The 22,462-nt window shown below is 34.2% G+C and overlaps 1 protein-coding gene and 2 long non-coding RNA genes across 4 annotated transcripts; 1 reads left to right on the forward strand and 2 right to left on the reverse strand.

Moving 5' to 3' along the window:
* Window positions 1-489: 489 nt before the first annotated feature.
* LOC147496469 (uncharacterized) lies at window positions 490-1,271 on the reverse strand. The gene is made up of 2 exons (XR_015196591.1): window positions 1,222-1,271; window positions 490-939 (listed from the first exon to the last, which is right to left on the reverse strand). It is a non-coding gene; the product is annotated as an uncharacterized LOC147496469 (long non-coding RNA).
* A 12,299-nt stretch (window positions 1,272-13,570) lies between these two features.
* Window positions 13,571-15,821, reverse strand: LOC147496470 (uncharacterized). Of its 2 annotated transcripts, XR_015196593.1 has the most exons (3): window positions 15,521-15,821; window positions 14,835-14,915; window positions 13,571-14,501 (listed from the first exon to the last, which is right to left on the reverse strand). It is a non-coding gene; the product is annotated as an uncharacterized LOC147496470 (long non-coding RNA). The 2 variants fall into 2 exon arrangements; XR_015196592.1 differs by having other exon boundaries at window positions 13,571-14,915.
* A 4,590-nt stretch (window positions 15,822-20,411) lies between these two features.
* Window positions 20,412-21,104, forward strand: LOC147496471 (protein FAR1-RELATED SEQUENCE 5-like). Its single transcript, XM_086562585.1, has 2 exons — window positions 20,412-20,877; window positions 21,046-21,104. The coding sequence occupies exons 1-2, from the start codon at window positions 20,412-20,414 to the stop codon at window positions 21,102-21,104; spliced, it is 525 nt and encodes a 174-aa protein (XP_086418711.1).
* The last annotated feature ends 1,358 nt before the right edge of the window (window positions 21,105-22,462 follow it).

Consider the following 22,462-nt stretch of genomic DNA (forward strand, 5'->3'; position numbering starts at 1 on the left):
AATTGCTATGAGGCTTCTTAGTCAAACATGCAAAGGCATCGACTTTTGGCGAGAGGAATTGGAGTGCCTTTAGTGCCGCACAAACCAAAAAGAGAATTCACTACACCATAACAGGCTATTTGCAACGGCAAAAAAGCGTTGCTAATCATTTTTGCAACGCTTTTTAAGCGTTGCAAATATGGCGTCGATAAAGTGTTGGAAATATTTGCAACGCTTAAAAAGCGTTGCAAATAGAAATTTCCAACGCTTAAAAAGCGTTGCAAACAGAAATTCAAAGCGTTGCAAACAGAAATTTCCAACGCTTAAAAAGCGTTGCAAACAGAAATTCAAAGCGTTGCAAACAGAAATTTCCAACGCTTAAAAAGCGTTGCAAACAGAAATTTCCATAATTTAAAATTCATTTGTAACGGTTATAAACCGTTGCTGATGGGTTGCTAATAAAAAAATAATAATTTCTCATATTTTGTAGCGAGACCAGCTAAACCTACAATAACCAATGAATACAAGAATCCAATGAATACAAAAATGGTTTAGACAAATATATATATAGCTACAAATATATTTATCAGCAGTCCAGGTCCCTTACCACCAGAAATTATCTGGTCGAGTACTTCGCTAATTGCAAATATCAAGCAGCGGTTTTCAAGTACGCCAAAAAAAGAAATTCTATTTTCACTAACAACAAGCGGTCATAATGCGAAAACCAAAATTCCAAGATTATAACAAGTATAGTTAACTATAGGTCGCATACAAAACCCTTAAAGCGTATCTTTATAAACGTCAGGATCTAAAGCTACTAATTACCACCAAGGCAGCAACTATTTATATCTGTATGGACACTGTTTGAAGCAATCAAGCCTAGCTTGCAGGTTCGATATGGCTACAGGTACAATAGTCTGCAAACCCCTCTTGACAAATCAATTCTTCAGTTGTGCGTCCCTGTTGAACAAAGAATGTTTATCGGTTCAATTCTATAGTGTGAGTCGGGATGCTAATATGATTATAGCAACAACATGATATATATTGAACGTGGCATCATTAACCACACCGCGACGCTAAACTAATCTATTCTTATTACCAGTGATACATGCTAGAAAGCAATCTAAAGGCTTCTCATTTCCATATTATGTTATTGAGAGCTTTAACATACCCTTCACAACTTCCTAAAACATGCATGTGGCAAGAGAAAGTCAAACTATAATGAGATGCACGAAAACTTACAGATTCAACTAAATCATCTGCGTCCGCACCAAATCGCGAACCGGTTCCAGCCCTCAGATCCTACTACCACACCTTGAGCAGTTGCGCGATCGAGGATGAACTTCGGCGTGGGATCACCATACCGATCCACTTCCTATATATAAAAGTGAGTCGCAAAGGCCAATAAAGCAAGTATGTAATAAGATAATTTCAATTACTACTAGGTTGCCCTCGATTCAAACCGCACTTGCAAATGGGAGTAATCTTGTAGTAGAAATAGAAGCATAGCCTTGACATGAAAATTCTATTGTGTGGAATTATATGTGCAATAAACCGAAACTTAGCTATGACTTTAACCTAAACCGGTCTATAAGTTCATTCCAAGAGTCGCTAAACCCCTGAACCGCCTTTTACACAATCGAGAAGTTAGACTACTAGTTACTTATTATGTATATTAGAACTATGCATGGAGTTTTGAGGTTCATGGCACAAGCAACAATAACAAACAAAACGCTAAGTGTACACAATGATATACATGAATTCTAACAGAGTAAAGATTTGTGTCTCTTCTTCACTTAATATCATACAATGATCGAAAGCGATATTAAAATGCGACTTCAAATGCACAAATATCTTATAAACCCCAAATATGTCCAATTTTGCATGCATTGTTAAGAAAATACGACACTCCACAAGACAATACTAGCTTGCTATCACAACCATAAAGACATGACACAAAGACAACCTTCTCTTGCTAATTCACTATCCCTGTTCACCATATTAATGCACTAGCTTGTTTACATCATTGAGTAAATGCATCCAAATGAGAAAAGAAACTCGAAGGACATGTTAATTGTTCAAATAACAACAAGAATATTAGAAACACAAAAAAGTGAAGCCCACTTCATCATATGTGTAGGCACAGTTAAGTAGTTGACAATAGACAGAAAGAGAACAAAGATGCTCCGAGATTTAACTGACCAATAAGAGGGTTCATATTATGGACTTCCTAGGCTATCATCCATCGAAGAAGTGTGGATTGTGTTTGTGTGTGTGCTGCTCACAATAAGTCATAGTGACTTGTGAACAAAACAGTTTCACAAGCATGCCCCAGCACGACAGCACCTATCTCACAAGCATTACGAATGTAAGTCCCCTGCCTTCCAAATTCGACAGATGGATTTTTTTTGTACTATATATTTCTTTTTTCAATGCATTGATCCTGCTAGCATAGCCTGCTTGATAATTATGACTTAATTTATTATTACTTCAGAGCTTTTTAATCGCTTTCGAAAGATAATTTACGATGTGATCTTCTCTTACATTCTGAGAACAAGTGGAAGAGGTTTGTTTGAAGTCATTCATAATAGGTTTCTCAGTTCATGATAAGGTCATTAAATCTAAATTAAATAACAAAGAAAAATGACCAACAACACCAAGGATCAACAAAAATGAGCCATGAACACAACGACGTGGATCAATCATATGCCATATCCCAACATTTACATAACACAGCCTTTTTCATTATCTTAAAAAAAGTCAATCGAGTAAGTCATGTATAAACAGAAACTTCTCTTGTGATTAACAACAAATAACCTCTATGTATAAGATAGTACACATTAACGCAAATCAACACACATGTTATCTAAAAGTAATTCATTCATTGATTTTTCCATTAAGAACCAAGTATGAAACAGAGCATTAGATGAAATTAAATCATATACATGAACACTACCCATGAACAATAGTACTAAAAAGGCAGCTAAAAAAGAGAGAGATGGTGAGAAATACTTACAATAGCACACAAAAAATCTTACATACTGATGCATATCATCTGCAAAAAATTTAAAATAAAATACTTGACGATCAACAATATATGAACAACGGCTTTACAAACCAATATTTCTTCCATATCAAAACAAGAAAACCAAAATATTACCTTGATGTTATCAAAATGTCCTCCACGAGATTCTTAAGCCCAGATTTAGCCATTCTTTCACCAAAACAAAGTTTACGTTTTCAAAATGAAGAACAACAACTAAGAAAAAACAAGACTAATAACACAATATCTCTTCAAGTCAATAAACATTACCTTGTAGTCAATATAATCATCATCACGTCCAAGTTCTTTGCTAGTCTTCATTTTTTGTTTTTAAGGATAGAAGAAAACTATGAGGATATTGAAAACTTTAATGATATCGATGGCGAGAATTTTGAAAAAAGATTATAATGGAAAAATGGACGAACAAAATGATAAACATGAAGTTGTGAATAAAAGACGTCTCCAATTAGAAGAAAGAAGATACGGGTCATAAAGATGAACGAAAAGAAAATAAGAGATTGCCCACTACAAGATGAATAAGAGTTGATGAAGTAGAGAAACAAGAAGAAGTTAAAAAAGAAGTAGGAAGTAATGAGTATAGATACAAGGAAGATAAGAAGGTACCCAAAACGTTGATACAAGGTTAATGCGAGACCATTTTCTCATTAACCTGAAATATATATATATCAATCAATAGAAAAATGACTTAACCGAAATTCGAAAAAGAAAAAAAAAACTTAAACTTGCCTTTATCGAAATTATTTGGTACGATTCTTGTTCGAATTTTAAAGGTACCAAGTAGAAGCAATTGAGAGAGGTGAAGAAGAAGAAGAAGCCCATAGGAAATCAATGATCAATGCAAATCCAAGAAGAGCACCGGTTTTGAGGAAATGCTAATTGCTCTTCCCGGTTGTTCTAGCCATTTATATGTCTCTCGCAAATTGGCTCGTCCCTGTGTCACCGATGGCGCCGGACAACACCCAAAGAGCAAGAAAGTGGCACCCACGCAAAGACACCGGCACACACCCCACCCAAAGAAGAAACCGGCACACACACTCCACCTAGCGCAAGAATAAACCACACTCACACACACCATGCAACCACGGTATCGCATCACCGATCCACTTCATTACCAAATCACACCACCGCACACCACGTCCACCACCACACACCGCACTAACAAAGTCCCACACACCGCAAAACCACCAATCCACCACCATACACCGCAAACCCACCAGTTCACACCTTTGCACCACCACCATTCCACATAATTTTGTGGCATACGGCAAGGGCAAATCAAAGATATCATGAGCCTACCGTGTCTAACCGGCCAATAGATCGAGGAAAGCACTTTAACTATTTAATCATTAGTTAATTATAATCAAATGCTTTTAATTTGATATCAAGCTCAAGACCTCAAACGTATCTCCTCCGTTGTAGTCTCTATTGCATCATCACGGTAACCAAGAAGGGCAACTTAGATCTAACGAATTCAATACCGAGCATTCTCTCGCAGCAATCGACATGCGGTAATCACAAACCGAGCCACCAGATTTACTGGAGGAATAAAGAGAAAGAAGAGAACCAATACCAGACTCGAGACAAATACATTAGCATCCAACAAAGGCACATTCCGAAGTTGCTCACTACTTCTTTACTAAGAATGTAGAAACACTGAACTAATTTCCAACAAGTGAATTAAGCACTAAAAAAGTGATAGCATCATTAATTCATCATTCCATCACATGTACTGACTACAAAAGTTCCCCGATGCAAACATCATTTCCTGTAAGACTAGGGGAATCAATTGGGAATCTGATGTCCAATGTCAAAGGTCGTTAAAATACCATATTACCAAATAATCACATTGAACCACATCATTCTACAATACCTCTTTTCCAATAAAATTTCTTCTCTACTCTCAAGTATCAAGACTTAACAAAAGTTTTAGGCCAAATCGAGAACAATATACTACAACCCGATGAATTAACGACACTCAAAAGACTTCAAGAAGGAATTCACCTCTATGCTTCCGTTTTCATCTTCTTGTTCAAAGACTCAACCGACGAGAACATACAACACCCCTCAATACATACCACATATTCAAGCCTCAACTCATTTACAAAGAGAAATGGGCGTGAAATTCATCGAAGTGTAGTAACTCAAACAATCACTAAATTTACTTAAATATAAAATAATCTAGCTTGAAAACAGCGAAAAAGTGAAAAACTCGCCTGAACAATGCCGGTATGATCTCTGATATTAACAAATGTAACACCACCATGAATTCTATGATCTCGAAACAGTGAATTGCAAAACCCAAAATCAACTAATAAAAAAATAACCAAATGGAACGACCATTGTTTTCAATTTCGTGAGAAATTGAGAGAACCAAAGATTTAGGGATTGAGGAGTCGCGAAAATTAGGGATCGACCATTCTTCTTTCTTTGATTGAAGAGTCGCGAAAATTAGGGATCTTGAGATAATGCTTGCGGTGAGAGAGAGAGAGAGGAGAAAAAAAAATTATGTTTTATATTTCGATATTTTTGGTTCGATATTTTTGGTTTCCCTCCTCGCTTTCTTGAAAATTTTAAGTTTGTAACACTTCTCCAACGCTTTTAAGCGTTGGCAATTAATTCCGGAAATTCACCCAAATAAAGCAACGCTTTACAACATTACCAACGCTTATTTAACGTTGGAAACTTACTAACGCTAAATAAGCGTTGCAAATCAAAAAAGGTGCGTGTTGCAAATATCCTATTATGGTGTAGTGATTAGATTGGAGCCAAAAAGATTGCATGACTTGGTTTATGTTAGGATGAATCTCCATATGCAGAAGACTAGTGCTAAAAAGATGGAAGATCATCTAAAACCGATTCAACTAGATGAGATTATAGCTTTTCCAGATTACCCGACTCTTGTAGTTGGAAATGATGTAGAGAATATTGTTGATGGTAGTGATATATCTGATGATGTGGAAGATGTAGATGTCGATTATGGTGGTAATGAGGCTCATGTTGAAGCAGACGCAAATAATGGAAATGTGGATGATGAAGAATTTCATCGTTTAATTAATGTATTTGAATGAGACATCTTTATTTAGGTTTTTTTTTTTTGTTTTTTGGACTACTGATCGTTTAATGAATGTACCTTGTTTAGTTTGTGTTTTGGTACCCCTGTTTCATAGATTGAGCTAGTGCCCCAATTTGACTGGAGGACTTGAACATTTACCCCATAATATGATCCTGGGGAATGCTAAGATATATCGGAAGTGTTTTGTTAAAGTAGTAATAGAATGGCTTTGCATCATCGTGCAGTTAATATCTCCCAAGTTTCTTGTCAAAACTACTACTACTACAAATCAAGTAAAAATGAGTATGTAGAGCTTGCAACTTGTTGGACCGGATCACCGCTTTATAAAATTAGCGTTAGATTTTCACTTCTTAGTTCATTATTATACTCCAATCTTTAACATCTACCACAATGGCGGTAAATACAGAAGGTCCCTAAATCCACGATAACACAAGAAAATAATACATCAAGCAAAACCAAGGTTGATTACAATATCACGAAACCAATCTGCATTCTCTAACAAAAATTTCAAATAAACCAAGAAAAAAGTCGATACAGATTTTACAAGGATTTCAAAAATATATGTAAGGGAAAAGTCAAAATCAAATGGTAGAAGAAAATGACTAAAAGAAAAAGTTTACAAAAAACGATCAACTCCTTATTATTATTTTTTTGCTCATTCTTTTTCCAATCCTATATAAAATCAATCTCCTTATCTATAGTATTTTTTTTTTTTTATTGTTTCTTCTTACCGTTTCTTTTTAATGATTATTATCGTTTTAAACATGTTTTTATGCCTTGCATCTTTTTACATTTTTTGCCAAGATGTTCCGTTTAAAACACAAACTAAGTATTTTTCAAGTACACCATTTTAAACCCAGATCGCATTTGGTGATAGTTTTATGTAAAGCGGTGTCATGTCTCATATATATAATCCATCAACTACAATAAGCTACAAATGATATTGACATATTTGGTATGATAGACACAAGTAGATTATTTTTCATAAGATAGATATTTACCACAAGATGTGTTAACACATGTTTATTATCATAATACCCATCCTTTTCAATGAAAAATATTTCTACTAAATGCTATAACAACATAATGAGACCAACATGAGTTTTAATTCATGTATTCACCAATCATTCAATTCTATAATGCCCGAAATTCCCCTATACCATCCGAAGGTTTGGTTTAAAATATCGTTGTGGGCTACAACCATATTCAAACGTTAACATCTTGACAACCGAATATAGCGATTCTGAAATGAGATAAACAACATAATTAACTATTATATCTCTAATGACCGGTTTATATGTGTCTCAATAAGAATTTCTCTTTCTTATAAACATTCTCAATGCTAGCACTCATAAAATTAAATCATCTAAACAAAGAAAAATTAATACATATATGTCTTACTTTACCCTAAAGAAAATACACATCTTTATTAACATCGCTATTTTGATATCTACAAGACACCAATATCTTGTCGAATTTCTCATGTCATTTATAAAGCGTTTGAATAAACTCATTCAAAGATGTATATCTTAAGCTCATCACACGGCCACTACTACTTGATCTTGTAGTTCCTCAAGTTGATCAATATAATTTTTCTTCATCAAGATTACCGTTTTAGGAAAAGTTTTTTAGAAAACCATTTGATAAATAAAATTGTCTCTTGAACTAGAGTCTTTAGAATTCTAAAAAGAAATTCTAGTTACATGAGCAAAGTTCAAAAATAGTATAAATCTTTTCTGTGAGTAAAACCCATTGGCTATTTATATTAGCCTTGTATTTTGCAATACAACTATCACGTTTTAGTTTCCTCTTGAAGATTCAACTTCAACCTATATATCCCCCAAGAGATAGATTAACTACCTCCCTTTAATGATTGTGTAAATCAAGAGTTCAGTTTAGAAGAGTTGTATCCTTAAAAAAAATGACACTTCTCATAAATAGACAACATCCTTATAAGTTAATGAATCTTCCTTTAAAAAAACATGTAAACGTCATCACCAGGAATGGTGGATGTACTCACTGATAGTCTTTAAAATTTCTTGTTTAGAAATTATGGGATTCTATTTCTATAGTTCATTATAAACATTCAACCACTAAATACCAATTTCATAAAAACACAATCTCATTAAATTAGCATATAAGACATTTAATAATAGTGTGGTATCGACAAGATTGTTATCACTCATGACTGTCTTGAAAACAAACATCACTATTATGAGTTTAACTAATGAACATCTACTAGATAGTTCTATGTCTTAAAAATATTTCTTTTATTCATTCATTCAATATCCTTGGCAAGGCATCCCCACATTTTGAAGCATTTTTAGATAGACCCAAGACATTTCCATACTTTGTAGGTTGATTGTCTTTCAGTTATCTTGTGAAGTAAACTATGGTAAAAGCGATTATTCGGACATATGTAGGAACTGTTATGGTTGCATCGAATGATTTACAAACCCCTTAAAACCAATGCAAATGGAAAAAATGGTTCTCCGCGATTTGGTATAGAATTCTTACCTTAGATCGGTGCGCGATTTCTCACGAGAATCAAGATCTCTAGCAATTAGCAACCTCTTAATCTTACATTGCATTTCTATCCTTAGAATGGGCGTTGTGTGGGCAACGATCTTCCGACCCTTCTTTCTCTTTTGGTCTCTCTCACTTTTTAGTTTAGAACCGAATTTAGGAACTAACTTTTCTTGAGCAAAACACGAGTATTTGGCCGAGAAAGAGATATTTCTTTATATAGGCTACTAACAGGAACCATGAGGAGAAATTAAGGTTAGGTCTCTAGCGGGCTTGGGCTTCCCATATTAACACCGAACACCGCGACCCAGTATGTCAACAAATGACTTATTCCACTAAAAGGCCATTGTTGCACTACTTTAGTCCCCAATCCCAATTATGTTTATGGGCTCCATATTATATGCTTGTTGATCTCCCGTGTTTAAGATATCGAATGCGTTGATTAAGTCAAGTTATCGACACCCTACATTAATCGACTTCTTATGTCCTTGAGTAGTACCACTCGACCTCATTGTCATGTCGGATTAAATCCACTGCGGGGTTTACATGACAATCTTTATGAAACTCTCAGGAGACATCATCATCCGACTTCTGCGGGTCACAGTTCCTTCTATAATCAACAACACGGCTTACATACAATGTCATTACCCGATCTATCGAGGTTTGTTGATTCACAAATGAATCTCGCTCATTGATGATTTAAAGCAATGTACAATGCACATAAGTGTCGTTATTATATCCGGATTAAGAGGACAAGCATCCATAATAGGAGGTGTTTGTTCTCTTATATATAGTCAATTATAAAGAGAAACCTCATTTGGTCCCCGCTCAATACAAAGTGTACCGGTGTAATCTTGTAGTTAAGATAGACTGGTGACTTCGAGTTACATTAGTACATTTTGTGTGTATTGACGAGACCAAGCGAGGTCGCTTTCTTTATCGACTATATAAGAGAACAAACACCTCAAGTATTATGGATGCTTGTCCTTTAATCGGATATAATAACGCACTTACGCATCAGCATTGCTTTAAATCATCAATGAGTGAAATTCATTTGTGAATCAACAAACTTCGATAGATCGGGTAAATGACATTGTATGTAAGGTGTGTTGTTGATTATAGAAGGAACTCCGACCCGCAGAAGCCGGGTTGATGATGTCCCTTTGAAGAGCTCGCCAGGATTGTCATGTAAACCTTCGGATGGATTTAATCCGACATGACAACAATGAAGTTGAGTGGTACTACTTCAAGGATAAGAAGTTGATTAATGTAGTTGTTAAGAACTTGACTTAATCAACGCATTCGATATCTTAAACACCTTAGAGATCAACAAGCATATAATATGGAGCCCATAAATGTAATTTGGGATTGACGATTGACGAAGTGCAACAATGGCCTTTAGTGGAATAAGTAATTTGTTGACAGACTTGGGCCGACGATCGGGCGGCTATGGGAATCCCAAGCCCGTCGAGACCTAACCTTTAATTTCTCCTCATGGTCTGTTAGCCAGCCTATATAAAGAAATATCTCTTTCCTCGCCAAAATACTCGTGTTTTGCTCAAGAAAAGTTAGTTCCTAAATCTCGGTTCTAAACTAAGAGAGGAGAGAGGCCAAAAGAGAAAGAAGTGGGTCGAAGATCGCTGCCCAATAACGCCCATTCTAAAGATAGAATTACAAATGAAGATCAAGAGGTTGTCGATTCGTAGAGCTTGAATTCTCAAAGAAATCACACCGATCTAAGGTAAGAATTCTATACCAAATCGTGAGAACCATTTATTCCATCACTGTGATTGGTTTTTTATGGGTTTGTAAATCATTCGATGCAAACCATAATCTGCCTCCTACATATGCCTAACATTGTTTTACCATAGTTTACTTCACAAGATAACCGGAAAGACACCCACCTACAAAGTATGAAAATATCTTGGGCCTATCTAAAAATGCTTCAAATGTGGGATGCCTTGCCAAGGCTATCAGAATGAATCTAAAAGAAATATTTTAAGACATAGAACTATCTAGTAGATGTTCATTGGTTAAACTCATATTAGTGATGTTTGTTTTCGATAGTCATGAGTGATAACAATCTTACTGATACCACACTATTATTGAATGTCTTATATGCTAATTTAATTGAGATTGTGTTTTCTATGAAATTGGCATTTAGTGGTTGAATGTTTATAATGAACTACAAAAGAAATTTTAAAGACTATTAGTGAGTACATCCACCATTCATGGTGATGACGTTTACATGTTTTTTAAAGGAAGATTCATTAACTTATAAGGATGTTGTCTATTTATGAGAAGTGTCATTTTTTTTAAGGATACAACTCTTCTTAACTCAACTCTTGAATTACCGAATCATTAAAGAGAGGTAGTTCATCTACCTCTTGGGTGATATATAGGTTTGAAGTTGATCTTCAAAAGGAAACTAAAACGTGATAGTTGTATTGCAAAATACAAGGCTAATATAAATAGCCAATGGGTTTTACTCACAGAAAAGATTTATACTATTTTTGAACTTTGATCATGTAACTAGAATTTCTTATTTAGAATTCTAAAGACTCTAGTTCAAGATAGGTCTGGATCTACAATTTTATTTATCAAATGGTTTTCTAAAAAGACTTTTCCTAAAACAGTAATCTTGATGAAGAAAATTATATTGATCAACTTGAGGAACTACAATATCAAGTAGTATTGGCTAGGTGATGAGCTTAAGGTATACACTTTAGTTAAATATTTGAATGAGTTTATTCAAACACTTATAAATGACATGAGAAATTTTGACAAGATATTGGTGTCTTTGGATATCAAAATAGCGATATTAATAGAGATGTGTGTACTTTCTTTAGGGTAAAATAAGACATATATGTGTTAATTTCTCTTTGTTTAGATGATTTAATTTTATGAGTGCTAGCATTGAGAATGTTTATGAGACGAAGAAATTCTATTGAGACACATATAAACCGGCCATTAGAGATATAATAGTTAATTATGTTGTTTATCTCATTTCAGAATCGCTATATTCAAATTGTCAAGATGTTAAGGTTTGAATATGGTTGTAGCCACAACGCATTTCTTTAAACCAAACCGCCCGGATGGTATAGGAGAATTTCGGCATTATAGAATTGAATGATTGGTGAATATATGAATTAAAACTCATGTTGGGTCTCATTATGTTGTTATAAAGACTTAGTAGAAATATTTTTCATTGAAAATGATGGGTATTATGATAATAAACATCCGTTAACACATCTTGTGGTAAATATCTATTTTATGAAAAAAATAATCTACTTGTGTCTCTCATACCAAATATGTCAATATCATTTGTAGCTTATTGTAGTTGATGGATTATATATATGAGACATGACACTAACACCTTACATAAAACCTCAAACAAAGTACACGATGGGGGGACGAAGAAGCTAGGCGATGGCGGGGGGTTTAGAACCGTCCAAGTAGTTTTTTTTGTTTTTTCTTTTTTTTCTATTATGGGAAGGCAAAGTGTTCCACGGTATTTTCTTGTAGTGGAGGACGGGAGGACTCTTTTTTTTTTTTCCTTAAACCGACCTAAGTCTAAATCAACAACCTAAATTGAAACAAATAGCGCACAAATCACGAGTTTGAGACTTTTCGAGTATAGTTTTGTATTTTGGTTTAGCAGTTATTTAATATATAATATATATATATATATATATATATATATATATATATATATATATATATATATATATTTTTTTTTTTTTTTTTTTTTTTATAGTAGTTGTTTTGTTTTGTTTTCTCTTTCTTGAAAAGTAGGAATGTAAAAAAGAGTTGACCCATCATCTAGTAGGGTACCGGTTTTCACCACCCAGCCAAACCCGCACCGATCCGAAAAACAGGACCCGCTCCGCCCGATACCCGTTTTTATGCGGTCGGGCTATGAGTATAAGTTCTATGCTCAAATCCGACCCGTTAAAGCGCCCCAGACTGTTAAAAGTCGCTGACCAAGACAATTCAATACTCTAACTCTAATATTTTTGTATTCTATTTATACTTTCTTTTAATTTTTGTAGAAATTTGGGAGATATGAACACAAACTTATGAGTTCAACATCAATTTCAAATATTTAAATTTGAACATTGGGCATATATCAAAAGTTCAAATTCAACTTTTGAATTTTGGAGAAGATGAATCATTCATCCTTGTATTAATTTCTAATTCTTTTAGTTTATATTTTATTATTTTGTACCATAGATCCTCGTTCCCATCTTCATTTTATCATACTATGAAAAATAATCAATTTACAAATAGTAAATCACGATAAACAAATTTCAAATTTACAGATATAGTTTTGGATTCAAGTTCAAGTTTTTTTATTTTTGTTTATTTTTTATTGATTGATTATATTTTTTTTCTATGTTGTGAATTGAAAATATATTACTTTGCGAGAATTAGAAAGTTTTTTGGGTGAAATTGGGTTAAAATGTTAATTTCCACCCGACCCGGATGACCCGCCAAAACCCGCCCAGAATCGACCCAACAGTAGGGTGATGGTACTAAGATATAACACTTCAACCCGCCCCCCCGCTTCCATCGGGGACCACTTGGATTTGATCCCCAAGACCCAAGGCGACCCATCCATCACTATTTGACCCGCAGATTGACCCTACCCCTTATTACCCCCTACCTGAAAAGTGACACAACAAGACAAACCACTAGTGTCACTTTTGAATAATGTGACCCGAAAAATTAAAATATTTGTGTCACTTTTCCTAGAAGCAACACGTCAACCCTCGTTCCATATAAAAGTGACACATTAAACTTCTGGGTGTCACTTTTTGGTACCGAGTGACACGAGACCTAAAAAAAAGTAACACAAAAAGCCATTCTTTTAGTAGTGATACACCAACTTTGAGATCAACTTATAAAAGTTAAAAGAATGTAATCAAAGTTATTAAGTTGTACATCATCGAAGAAAACAACTTTGGATCCAAATTACAATAATATTATATGTTGCCCATTTGCATTGTACGCTTAAATTGGTGACATGTCTAGTCTTGAGATCCAACGCCCTGCATTGAAAACTGGCAACTATCCTTCATTCTTATCAAAATTGGGTGCAGGACATTTGGTCAATTTTACAGGTAGAAAAGTGGTCTGGAGTATAAATGTTGTCTTGGTGCACACTCAAATTACTCATTCCTTGTGTATTCTTTTGGTTTGGTCGCATGTAGAAGTACGCCTTTTGGAGCTAGATTGTTCACATACTTTTGCCCAGTCTCGAACCTTGATGCCTTGATGTTGGGCCAATCTTGCAGGTAGAAAAGTGGTACGTTGTGTAGAACCCTTCATCATGTTAGGTGCGTTGAACACCATTTAATCATGACTTGTTGGTCAAGGAACCTCACCTTTCAGAGTATATATATACACTACATAAAAGTTGCACTAAACTATTATGAAAATAGAACCTAAGCATATTTATTGCTGACTCTGCCCGTTATTTACACTATTTACATGGTGAAGCGGAATTCTAAATGAGTATGTCGGAATGAGAACAAAAGACGACAAACCAATACAAAGAAATGCATAAAGAAGAAAATGGAAAGAATAAAAAATTAGAAATTTGCAACAATTCTACTAAACAACTAATATCATAGCATACATAGCAACTACGAATTGCAATGTGTCTATAAAATCCAAATTTCAAATACACCTTTTTGTTCTCAAACAGACCAAATGCAGATTCTACTAATGTGGTATGTATGAAACTCACAACTGAGTTCCCACTTGGTATTCCTCATGTGTCAAACAGCTGGGATTGGTGGTAGTGCCGAACACACAATCTTTGGACTATTCCACGTTAAATTATCCTTTTTGGCACTACCACAAAAAATTGGTGATTGTGAATAAATAACCTTTATATATATAATAAAAAAAAATATCTAGCAAAAAGGATAGGAAACATTAAAAAATTTCAATATTTATTTGAGACATGACTATATTTAATATGGACTTCTTATTAGTGTCTTTATACTGCTTCACTAATTCAATTTTAACCCTAAAAAATATTTTCCTTATGGTTACATGAAATCCAACATCAGAAGCATAATGAATCCTTAAAAATAAAATGCATGTTAGAAAAAAAAAAAAAAAAAAAAAAAAAATAAAAAATTTTTTAATAAGAATGGCCATGACAAAGTAGTAGAGTTGTACCTTCAGTTTGGTTTATACGCCGGTGACAGCGATTTCTATACCTGTCGCCGCCGTTCATTCTCAGGGATCCATTGCTGATGTCTACGAAGCCGTTCAGCACTTGGCATTATATGTTATCCAGATTATGTGGAAAATCATAGCGCCATAAAACCAGAAAAAAGAAAAAAGAAAAAGATTTAAGAAACTAATGAGAAGAAAATCAGAAAATTCGGAGATCGATGTTACCCAAACATTGATAAATTCCAGAATCGAAAACCGGTGAGAAGACATAAACATAAAATAAGCATTTAATCAAAAACTTCCTAATTAAATAAAGGAGGAATGAAAACGACAAAAAAAAATGGAAGAGATTACACATCTTCAAGCAATAATGATTACCGACATGTTTGTGCATTAATTGGATCGATCAATAATGGAAAATAAGATAAATACATAACAATCTGCTTCCAACTCTATGAATAAAAACCCAATGACGGAGGAAACCCATATGTAGAAGATTAGGCAATAATTGGGTATGGGTATTTCCTTTTGCCATAAGCAAACACTAAAAGCAAAAACAATTGATTACAAAAAAGCAAGCCGTTTTTGTTCAACAGCACTATCTCAAGAGCATGTATGTTCAAAGTAGCGAAATCGAATTAAAAAATAGATAACTTAATTTAAGAGAAATGGGTATAACACCATACCATTGCGCTCGAAACGGGAAGTTGTGAATCACAATTGATGAAATAGAAGTGCTCTGAAATCAGAAGGATACTTGAAATGTAAAATTCACAGTTGACTCTCTCCTCTTTGCGTTTCAGAACTCCAAGCGCGACAGGAAAGGGACTGGCTGGATTATTTTGGAGAACAGAAGCAGATCGATTTTTCAGATGGTCGTATATGGGAAGAAGGAGATCGGATGGTCATAATTATTTGTTAGGGATAAGAAGAGTCGGGATGTTTGGTGCATAACTACTTTTCTTACAAATTACCAGAATGCCCCAACGTTTAAAGGGCATTAGGAGTTTGAGTGGTGAAAGTTTTCGGAATCCTTTTTGAAAAAAGGTTTGGTCTAAGTTATTTTTTCAAAAAATTGGGTATAGGACACAGACGCAAATTTCTTAAGTTCAGAGGAAATAACAAACTTTTTTTTTGTTTTTCCTCCATAAAAACTGAAATTTGACATCTGTCTCAAATTTCAGACTGACTTTTACAATTTTGACCTCTTTTATTAGTCCCAACTAAAGAAGCCAACTACCAACAAAAAAAAACTACGGACTAAATTAGTTACCAAAAGAGCAGTGGGTTAATCAAAATAACTAAAAATCATCTGAAATTTACAAAATTCCAATTAAAAGTGAGATGAATTTCTGGAGAGACCAAAACAATGTTGAAAACATCAAATTCAAAAGCGGAAATGTTGATTACAACTAATTTCAATACAACTTTAACAATTTAAAATGATCTCCTCGATAATTTTGAATAAGATGTTTAAGCTTTGTTTGATGTAATTCAAATTGTGAAATTGTGAAAGGACAAATGGTTTTTTTTATAAGACAATTGTATTATTTGATTGCAGTACATTTTAGAGCAATACACATGCACCCTTGCTTGATGAGTGGCCTCGATTGACACACACACCTACAGCCTGCGCACATTAGATTTTCATATTATTTATTTGTGGAAGAAATTGACAGTTACAAATGAAAGGGTAAAAAGGAGAAATAAGAAGTTTTAAAAACTAGAAAATTGGGTATAAGTACACAGACACAAATTTCTTAAGTTCAGAGGAAATAGCAAACTTTTTTTTTTGTTTTTCCTCCATAAGAACTGAAATTTGACATCTGTGATTGACTTTTACAATTTTGACCTCTTTTATTAGTCCCAACTAAAGAAGCCAACTACCAACAAAAAAAAAAACTACGAACTAAATAAGTTACCAAAAGAGTAGTGGGTTAATCAAAATAACTAAAATTCATCTGAAATCTACAAAATTCCAATTAAAAGTGAGATGAATTTCTAGAGAGACCAAAATAATGTGGAAAACATCAACTTCAAAAACGGAAAAAATATATGTTGATTACAACTAATTTCAATATAGCTTTAACAATTTAAAATGCATCTCTGATAATTTTGAATAGCATGTTTAAGCTTTGTTTGATGTAATTCAAATTGTGAAATTGTGAAATGACAAATGGTTTTTTTTTATAAGACAATTGTATTATTTGATTGCAGTACATCTTGGAGCAATATACACGCACCCTTGCCTGATGAGTGGCATCGATTGACACACACACACCTATAGTCTGTGCACATTAGATTTTTGTATTATTTATTTGTGGAAAAAATTGGCAGTTACAAATGAAAGGGTAAAAAGGAGAAATAAGAAGTTTTAAAAACAGTTAATACACCCAAAAAGTGACGTGTTGCTTAAAATTGGAGTAGAATCAAAAGATAATATTGGTCTTTCTCTAGACAAAAAGCACACTAAAGAAAGTGTCTAGAGCCCAATTTCTAGTTTTAAAAACAGTTAATACACCCAAAAAGTGACATGTTGTTAAAATTGGAGTAGAATCAAAAGATAATATTGGTTTTTCTCTAGACAAAAAACACACTAAAGAAAGTGTCTAGAGCCCAATTTCTAAGTTTTTTTTCCGGGCATCTAATTAAAAGCCGGGACTTTCTAATTATATAGTAGAATAGATAGATAGATAGAATATATATATATATATATATATATATATATATATATATATATATATATAGCTTCGGCTCCTAAAAGGACCTTAAATAAGTACCAAATCTAAAACACCCACAACTTCACCTACAAAATGATTTAACCCCTAATCTTTTGTGCATATGATCTACTAACCATAAAAAACATCTCTACAAAAATTCAACTCGTTTGATATCCTCTAACTTAGATAAAATTGTTTTCCACTTTTGAATATATATATATAAAGGTCCGAAAATGTCTAGTTTTTGCATTCATCTTTTGCCAGTGTTAAAAATTGTCAAACGAGTTGAATTTTTGTAGAGATGTTCTTTATAGTTAGCAGATCATATGCACAAAATATTAGGGTTTAAATCATTTTGTAGGTGAAGTTGTGGGTTTTTTAGATTTGGTACTTATTTAAGGTCCTTTTTAGAGGCCTTCTTCAGATATATATATATATATAGATATATAGTTTTGGTCTAGTCAGGACTTCCTGGATAAAAAATCTTCCGGACTAAATAAATTCACGTGATTTTTTTTCTCTCCTTTCTCTCCACTTTTTTCTCCAATCCCACTCTTTCTCTCTCCTCTCTCTCTACTTTATTGATTTTCTTTGACCCCACACACACTTTCTCTCTCTCTCTCCTCTCTCCACTTTATCAAACAATTTCACGTACTTTTTTTCTCTCTCCTTTCTCTCCACTTTTTTCTTCAACCCCACATTTTCTCTTTTCTCTCTCTTTACTTTATTGATTTTCTTTGACCCCACACACTCTCTTTCTCTCTCTTCTCTCCACTTTATCAAACAATTTCACGTGCCTTTTTCTTCTCTCCACTTTATCAAACAATTTCACGTGCCTTTTTCATTCTCCTCAATTTTTTCTCTCACGCCTCTCTCCTCTCAATATTTTAATTTCTTTTTCCACATTTCCCAACTTCCGACCCCACCTTCATACTTTCACCTCAATATCACCACCACACTTTTTTTTTTTTTTTTTTAAGAGTGTTCCAACGTGGAACAAAATAGTCAACACTATACTATTGCTTTTCAAAGATCGATTACACAAGTAAGCTCAATTTTTTCCTTGTTTTTTTTTTCTCAAATTTTTATTATTAAATGTTAATTAATTATATTCCGTTTTTAACATATTGGGTGGTATGCTCAATTTATATGCATTTAATTTCTTAAGAATTATTATTAAATGCCAACTAATTATAATGCTGCTCATATTTTGAAATTGATATGTGTAGCATCTATTGAATGGATATGGCGTTTGAACATTTGGACTCAGATGAAGAAGAACAGTCTGATATGGTTTATATGCCTGGAGTAAAAGAAGATTGCAAACCGAAAATAGGACAAGAATTTCACTCTTTGGATGAAGCTTATGAATTTTACAACACTTACGCAAAAGTGGCTGGATTTAGTATACAAAGTAATTCTACCGAAGGATAAAGAAGGCAATGAAATAACTAGGAAGGAAGAATCTTGTTGTTTCAAAGAAGGGAACCTAAACGAAAAAATAAGAGAGAAAATAAAAGACGACGGGGATTGTTCGTGAGGGTTGCAAGGCAAAATTGTCGGGTTTGAAGAATAAATTGAAGTCCAAGTTACAAATCGACCAATTTATCGAGGTCCACAACCACTCACTTTCAACCCCTCATAAAGTACATCTGTTGAGATCTCACCGTATGATCTGATACAAAAAAGTCATTGTCTAATCTTTTATCATCTGCTAATATACCTATAAACCAACAAATTAGTATTCTTTCAATGGAAGCGGGTGGAATAGAAAATATTGGTTGTACAGAAAAAGACCTTAGAAATTTTGTTAGAGATTCAAAGAGCTTAGTAGATGGGCATGATGCAGAGATATTGATGGAATATTTTTGTCGAGCAAGAAAAAAAATTCTTCATTTTCTTTTAAAAATGAGATCGACGAAGAAAATAGGTTAACTCATTGTTTCTGGGCTGATGCAAAGGCAATAAGGGCGTACAAGCTTTACGATGATGTAGTAGTGTTTGATACAACCTACAAAACCAATAAATATGGTATGATATTTGCACCATTTGTAGGGGTGAATAAACATAGTCAGACTGTAATATTTGGTTGTACATTCCTGTGTGACGAGAGGACAGAATCATTCATTTGGCTACTCCAAAAATGGATGGAAGTAATGTCAGTTGGCCCTCCCAAAATGATTATCACCGATCAAGACCCTGCTATGTCAAAAAGCTATTGCTCAAAGCTCTTCCAAATACATATCACCGATATCTTGCATTTGGCATATTCTCAACAAGTTTTCTGAAAAATTAGATGCAATCATTTATAGAGATCACTATATTTAGCGTTTCAAAATGCATTTGGAATACGTGAGAGTCCAGGGAAGAGTTTGAGGCAATGTGGCAAGAAACAATAGGGAAGAGCGAACTAAAGGATAACACTTGGTTAGCTGCATTGTATGATATGCGGTCCAGGTGGGTTCCGTCATTTGTGAAACACATTTTCGCTGCCGGCATGTCAAGTAGTCAACGGGCGGAAAGTTCACATGCATTTTTCAAGAGGTATGTCTCTAAAAAAATTCTTTAAATGAATTTGTTCTGCGCCGATTTAATAGGGCACTTGAATACCAAATCATAAAAGAATTGCAAGCTGATCATGTTGATAGCAATGAGCGACCCGTGATGAAAACCCCAATTTCTATGGAGAAGCAGATGGCAGATATTTATACATTGTCTATTTTTCTTAGATTTCAGAATGAGTTGTGGGAGAGTTTGGAGTATTTTATTGAAAGTTCAATTAGAAAATGAAAAGCGGTTGTCTACATGGTGAAAAGGCCATGTGCAAGAGATTCTAGACCGGAAAATTGTATATGATATGGCTCTAAATTTTGCTACATGTACCTGCAAGAAATTTGAATTTGAAGGAATTCCTTGTAGACACATTTTGGCTTACTTGAAAGTTAGACAAATTGTTTACTTGCCGGATGTTTATATACTGAGTAGATGGAGGAAAGACACAAAATTGGAAGAAATAATATCAGATAGTGGGAAAGAGGTGAAAGAAAATAGTAACAATGACTTTATGTTGTTGAGGCACACAAAATTATCTCATCTTACTTCAAGGGTACTTGATGACGCTGTAGCTTGTGGAGAGGCAAGTGAAGTATATGAAGAGCATTTGAAAGTGGTACATGAAAAGATTAAGGAAGTGCTGGTTATTAAAGGAGTTGGAATTTCTCCAACAGAAAAAACGCATCGACATGTGACTTTGAATGAGCCAAATCCTGTTAAAGCAAAAAGTAGTGGAAAACATAGATTACAAGGGGGAAAAGAGAAGGCAGGTTCAAGCAAGTCAACTAAGGCGTTGTAATGGATGTGGACTTACTGGGCAATCACATGACAAAAGAAACTGTTCGAAGTTGATTGGTAATTTTCGATTGCTTACTATTTTTATTTAATAAGTACTCTTTTATTTTTATTTGTACTGAGCTTAATATTGGATGTTATAGGTTCAACTGACACTCAAAGTCCGGCTGATGGTGGTGGTAACTCATCAGCCTCTACATAAGTTGAACGCTTGCCTTGAGTGGACCATATAGTGAACTCGGTGGCTATCCATTTGTGAAATGGAGTTGGTAGTTTTTTCTTCAAGAAATTAAATGGGGTTAAGAACTAGAATTAGCAATCGTTCTTTAGTATATGAATTGAGGTGTTTCTATTTTATTTTTTTTAAAGCTAATGAATTTTTAAACTTCTAACTTTTAATGACCTTCACTAGTTCTCGGTACAAGTTTGTTAAAGAATTTGATTCAAGTTTCCAACCAAAGGACTATTCATCTGCTTTCCTTGAATTGTTCCAATCGTTTTACGACATAAGTTTCGACAAAGACAAAATTGGTGTCACAAAAAGTTCCACACCAAGAGTACAGTTGTAGTCCCACACCTTTTCCCTCCAAATCGATGAAATCCATACAATACACCTAGCTTAGCAACCCCAAAACCCGAGAGGAGACAACTCAAGCAACATAACTTATAAAGTTATAAGGAGTTTGTCCGATACGCAATCGGTTGGTACAATATACAGTCCCAAATCCTAAAAAATCTGCCCTTTGAAGTACATTAAGATAAAACCCATCAATATGAAACAAAGAAGCCATACCTTAGGCAAAACGAAAACATAGACAAGCAAAGCAAAATAGACAAACTCTTCTAAATTGAGTGAATATTGTAATACTGAGCCGGGGTTCTATACTAATCTAATGAAGAGGCCATCCCAGTTAGACAAGAAGTGGGTGAGAATTGTTGGAGAAATTGGGCAAAACACCATAATAAACAAATGTGCTTCAAGTTTTTTTCGTCATATATCGATGTTGAACGTAACTCAATACTAAACTCGAAGTTACTTGGAACTTATATCGATGCCTTATAATTTTGTTGTATTACACCGATCTAATATCCGAATCGCAATATGGTCATTTCAGGTTAATTTTCAGATGTGCCTTCAAGAATGGCATGCATTTCACCCCTTTGTCTACCATTCTTGTCAATTTTCATTTTCCCACGTGAACTTTCAAGCCTTCAAAGTCACACCATGCACTTATGGAATAAATGATCATTTCTCCCAAAGTACATTCATAGTTCTCAAAATTACCGTAGTCACATTTCGTAATCCTATTATCTATACCAAAACATACAAAAGCAACTTAACCAAATCCCTTCTAGTGCTCTTGTTCCAGAAATGTCCGTGCACATACCGCCAAACATAAAATATCCGAGGATCCCGAAGTTCTCGAGGTCCAAGAAGTTGCCAATACACATTTTCGTGAATTCAAAAGGAGAATTCATTGACCCCCAACGCTTGTGTGCCCTTTGTAACAAGTCCTTTTCCAAAGATTCCCAGAAAGACACATAGTTCATAAAAAGGAA

This window comes from Coptis chinensis, chromosome 5 (assembly GCF_015680905.1).
Source record: "Coptis chinensis isolate HL-2020 chromosome 5, ASM1568090v1, whole genome shotgun sequence".
In the NCBI taxonomy this organism is placed as follows: Eukaryota; Viridiplantae; Streptophyta; class Magnoliopsida; order Ranunculales; family Ranunculaceae; genus Coptis; species Coptis chinensis.

Bases quoted from the DNA above. Each gene is read 5' to 3' on its own strand.
- LOC147496471 (XM_086562585.1), top strand. From the start codon at position 20,412: ATGGCTCTAAATTTTGCTACATGTACCTGCAAGAAATTTGAATTTGAA. The intron at 20,878-21,045 runs GTTCAAGCAAGT...TGGATGTTATAG, and splicing joins AGGGGGAAAAGAGAAGGCAG to GTTCAACTGACACTCAAAGT.